This window comes from Branchiostoma floridae, chromosome 13 (genome assembly GCF_000003815.2).
Source record: "Branchiostoma floridae strain S238N-H82 chromosome 13, Bfl_VNyyK, whole genome shotgun sequence".
Taxonomy (NCBI): domain Eukaryota; kingdom Metazoa; phylum Chordata; class Leptocardii; order Amphioxiformes; family Branchiostomatidae; genus Branchiostoma; species Branchiostoma floridae.
In genome coordinates, this window is record NC_049991.1 from 12812204 (window position 1) to 12817022 (window position 4819).

A 4819-nucleotide genomic window follows, 5' to 3' on the forward strand; every position below is an offset into this window, starting at 1 on the left:
CCACCTTTTCACAAAAGACTCACCAGTGTCTTCTGAAGAAAATCTAAAAATACAAGGCCAAACAAAGGACCCAGCTTAGCACCTTTGTTTATTGGGGCAATAAAAGTTTTTACGGAGGGAAAAAATGACACAAATTGTTGGAACATGTTGGAACAATAACAAAAGCACATAGATGTTTGAAAATTGTTCTAAATAAAGAGATATTCGTATTGTTACTTTCCCAATGTTTCCAACAAATATGAATAGGTTCAAACATGTTCAAACTTTCATTTTTAATTGTTTGAACAAGTTAGAACTAGATGTGACTGAAAAACTCTTTTACTTTAAATAGTTCAAACTTATTACAAATATTATTTTAAAACCCTCTCGGTGACTCGGAATTGACTCTATTTTTGTTAAAACACCTAAATGATATCTATCTGTGCTTTTTCATCAGTACCCAGGTATCCACCCTGTTCAATGTGACCTTGGAGACCCAGAAGCCACGAAGGCAGTAGTGGAGTCTGTTGGTCCTATCGACCTATTGGTCAACAACGCAGGGATCACAATACTGGAGCCATTCCTGGAAGTCACCTTGGATGCTTTTGAAAAGTAAGACAATCCAAGAGATTTTGCGAGAGACTAAGAGGCTGTATCCATAAAGAATACAACATGGTGTACTCGGTATTAGAGTGCCCTTTGGGCTGGGGCCAATGGAATACACTGTGTTGTATTCTTTTCACATTTACCTAAAAAAATGCACAGTTCAATGCAGAATGTGCCAGAAGATGAGAAAATTTTCTGTCCTGAACAAAAAGATTAAAGACCATCAATTCCACTGTGGAAATCAGTTATGAAAATTTCTCACAGCCATGCATGCAAGGCGTGTTGAAATTATTATTTGGAAGCCTGTAGGATACAAGTAGAAGTTTTCATGATACTGTAAAATACAGACTGATCTGGAACACCCATGTCAAACACTATCAGGAACCAGATATGACCAATTGCAAGGTTAGACTGTGGTCATACTTCCTTGGTATAACATAAAGACAGTAACAATTTTGCATCTATAGTAGAACAAATTTTGGTACCATATCACTAATCAATTTGTTGTGTTTCTCCTGTAGGGTCATGAACGTCAATGTGAGATCTGTCATGCAGGTTTCACAGGTCAGCATTTTACAAGGACTTTAAGCCACACTAAGATAATCAGTGTGTTTACTTTTTTTACTCCCCTTTTATTCTTCCAAAGATGAGTTCGGAAGGAATTGTAATTAGAAATGCACAGTAAACACAGTGCCTCCTTGCAGAATTTATTAAATGTTATCTTCCTAATTTCATACAGTGCAACATTGTTTCTTTTACCTTTCCCAGATAGTTGCCAAAGGAATGGTGGAGCGGGGATCAGGAGGCTCCATTGTTAATGTGTCAAGTCTGGCCTCAAAATGTGCATTGAAAGAGCATACTTCATACTGTGAGTATAAGTAGCCGTCATAGTTTCTAGATCTGCTTTGAGAAAATGTCTTTGAGTGTAAATTTTACCTTCATTGTCATTGATGTGTAGTTCACTTTGTCACTGTGTATTTTACATTAAAAATTACTTCCCAAACTTAAGGTACTTCCAAAGGAGCCTTGGACATCATGAGTAAAGTGATGGCTCTGGAGCTTGGGCCACACAAGGTAGGTTATTGGAAATAAATGATTAAAAAATAGTTCTCTAGTTTTTGTTGAACAAGGCTGACAGAGTCGGCTGAAAATTTGGGGTAAGTCCCAATCAAACTTGGTGTTGGTTACGTAAAGTTTAGTTTTTCCACAGTAAAAAATAGATTGTGTTTGCAAAATAATTTCAGTCTGATAAAAAAAAACACTGCCCTGGAGCAATACTGACCCTCTGATTTGTCAGCTAACTTTACAGCCTTTCTCAGAATGACTGACTACTTACATTAAAACAAGTAGGTTACTAGTTTATACTTGATCGTATAACATCCCTCATAAAAAAGATATGCATTTACATCAACACATTAATGCATTGATATAGAATGTTTCTTTCTAGATCCGTGTGAACACAGTTAACCCCACTGTAGTGATGACTGACATGGGGGTCAAGGTATGGAGTGACCCTGTCAAGGCAGGACCCATGCTGGCCAGGATACCATTGGGCAAGTTTGTAGGTAAGTTACTGACTTTCAAGTTATAATGTTACGTGCATCTTTGAAATGACTATAATTGTGTAGTTATATTTCATGAACACACAGAAAAGTACTATACAGCAGCCCTGACAATGACAAATACATGTGGTTGTAAACCTTTAATCTTAGAAGTGCATGGATTCTACAAGTCCGATTCTTTGATATATTTTTCATCATAGGTGGTCATTAGAAAATATAAAAATAGTGCGAGCTTCCTGAAGTAGTAGTAATCATCCACATAACGTGACTTTGTTGTTTTCCAACAGAGGTTGATGACGTGGTCCATGCCATCCTGTACCTGCTGAGTGACAAGGCAGCCATGGTGAATGGGACAAACCTGCCGATAGAGGGGGGTTTCCTCACCTCCTGAGGGGCCTCACATTTGTCGTGACTCAAGCTTGTATCACGTTCATGACAAAAGCCTAGTTTGCGTTTAGTATACTCTTCTTGTAGGTCATTAACCTTGTAGGTTGTGTAAGAAAATTAAGGTTTGAGAAAATTCAAGATCGTGCAAATCCAACAGCAAGCACTCGTTCCAGACTGCTACTGTAACTAACTTAATAGTTTTTGACCAATATTACATTTGGTCACAATGAAGCCATAAGCTATTCATATGGAATATGTGGCATTTTGTAACTTTGCTTATACTAAGAATGGCAAAAGTTGACAAATACAAGGTTGCTGATGTTTTTTTCCAGATACACACAGTATACCTGAAAGCTATATATATACACATTGTATTGTGTATCTGCTTGCCAAATTCTAATTACTATGTTCTAAAAAAGCAATTTGAATAATTTTATGACTATTTGTGTTTCCATTATTGTTATTGATTCATGGCACTCAATTATATTGTACCATATAATGGTTAGTGTTCTCCATACCGTATCAGCCACACGGTGATTTACATCATTCACCCGGACGGGAGACCCGGACGGGGGACGGGAGACCCCGTCTTGTAATTAGCCAGCGAAAGGAAATGTCACCCCGTCATGTGTAAACATGTGCGAACATGTGTGATCACGTCGACCGATGATGATGATGATGATCCAGATAATGTATATATATTATTCTTGACAACCAATGTCGTAATTTCATGTGTACATCTGTGATTTATTGACAATTGCAATACTTAGATTGAGCACTTAGTGTAGAACACCGCAAAAGTATCTGTTAAGGAAAAGTTTGACAATTGAATTTATTTTTGACAGCATTGGTTTGGACAAAGTTGTTTGTAGAGATGTGAGAATTGGCAAAATACGATTAACATGATATAATTCCAACCTTAGTGCTTCCACACACCACTTGCTGCTTGTGGAAAAAACACTAGTGTGTATTCTCAAGGAAGTTTTACTTGAGATTTTAGTTGCTACCTCATTTGCATTTTGTCAAGGGCAGAATGTGTGTTTTCATAATGGAGAGAAAAATTAAACTTATCTCACATAAACATGCAGCAAACTTTATTACAATTATGGTGCGTAACTATTAACAAACATGTAACGTTACATGAAATGGCATATTTTGGGGTAGTGCTGGCTTTGATGATATAATGGCTCATATCATAATAATAATAAGAATAGGCCTCAGTTTATGCTACAGCATTCGTGATAATTTACCGATATTTTAACTTACTAATGATAGAATGATTCAACATATTTGTTGATGACCTTATCATATCAAATGACCAAGACAAATATGCCTCTGAAAAGTAAATTTTATACTTTATTTTGCTGGCAGTTGTAATCCAGCACCTCTTTATCAAACGGCTCTAGCAAAAGCTTCCCCCTCAAAAGGACGTTGTGTCTATAAGTCTTCAGATACAAATAATTATTATGAAGATGAAATTGATGATTTAGTATTTGAAATTAAAGGAATGGATACAGCAAACTAGATAAATTTATGAAACAAGGTGCGATGATATAATATATGATAAATGACAGCATTGAAAAGTAAAGTGACACACCTGTACCCAACATTTACCGAAACTGCAGTTTTGAAAGACACGTGATATACGTGAAATATCGAAATACAGCAGCTTTATAACCATTGTTTCGTTTCTATCAGTCTACGAAGTTTCAAGTGATAATACATCAACCTGTTGGCTTTCCCCTTTATGTATCAGCAACCTTGGCATAGTCCATATGGTGGGTCAAGTTCATATAACCGGCACAAAGCTCCCCAAGGATTTCGTGGAAAGCCTGTTATTAGTAATGTACGAGTATGGTTATGCCATCTGATTTCAATATTCACTTAAAGTTTAATGTTGACGTTATTACACATATGGGAGGTCGCCTTTATCACCTCGGGTGCCTATTAAATAAATCGCTCGGAACTCGTCGGCGTTCGTCACTCGCTCGGGTGATCCCGGATACATGCAACATTTGGAGTCACACTCGTTCATCCAGGCAGTAAAGCACGGCGATCCGACAACAATTCATTGACCTACCACCTGTGTTTAGATCACATTCAATCATTTCATGTATTTGATTTTTGTTCACTTGCAATTAGCCCCATGGGCATGAATTTGCCATAAAACATTATTATGTTGACGTCACAGGTATTTGGGTACATGGTAAATGTTTGAGTCCTCTAAACTCGCCGCCAACATTGTGTTGCAACGTTGCTACACAAAGTTCAATGTTCAGAAGTCA

General features: G+C 37.1%; 1 protein-coding gene across 3 annotated transcripts in view; it reads left to right on the forward strand.

The window, feature by feature from the left end:
• LOC118429146 (L-xylulose reductase-like) overlaps positions 1 to 4819 on the forward strand; it is a 20294-nt gene that overhangs the window by 1613 nt on the left and 13862 nt on the right. The window contains exons 3-8 of one of the 3 annotated variants that reach the window (XM_035839564.1): positions 437 to 591; positions 1107 to 1149; positions 1354 to 1453; positions 1595 to 1659; positions 2033 to 2150; positions 2435 to 3615. The exons of 1 other annotated variant lie outside the window; for it this stretch is intronic. In XM_035839564.1, the coding sequence (XP_035695457.1) occupies positions 437 to 591; positions 1107 to 1149; positions 1354 to 1453; positions 1595 to 1659; positions 2033 to 2150; positions 2435 to 2538 (585 nt within the window). In that variant the 3' untranslated portion in view covers positions 2539 to 3615. Of the gene's footprint in view, positions 1 to 436; positions 592 to 1106; positions 1150 to 1353; positions 1454 to 1594; positions 1660 to 2032; positions 2151 to 2434; positions 3616 to 4819 lie in introns of those variants that run through there. One more of the 3 variants, XM_035839565.1, reaches the window with a different exon arrangement.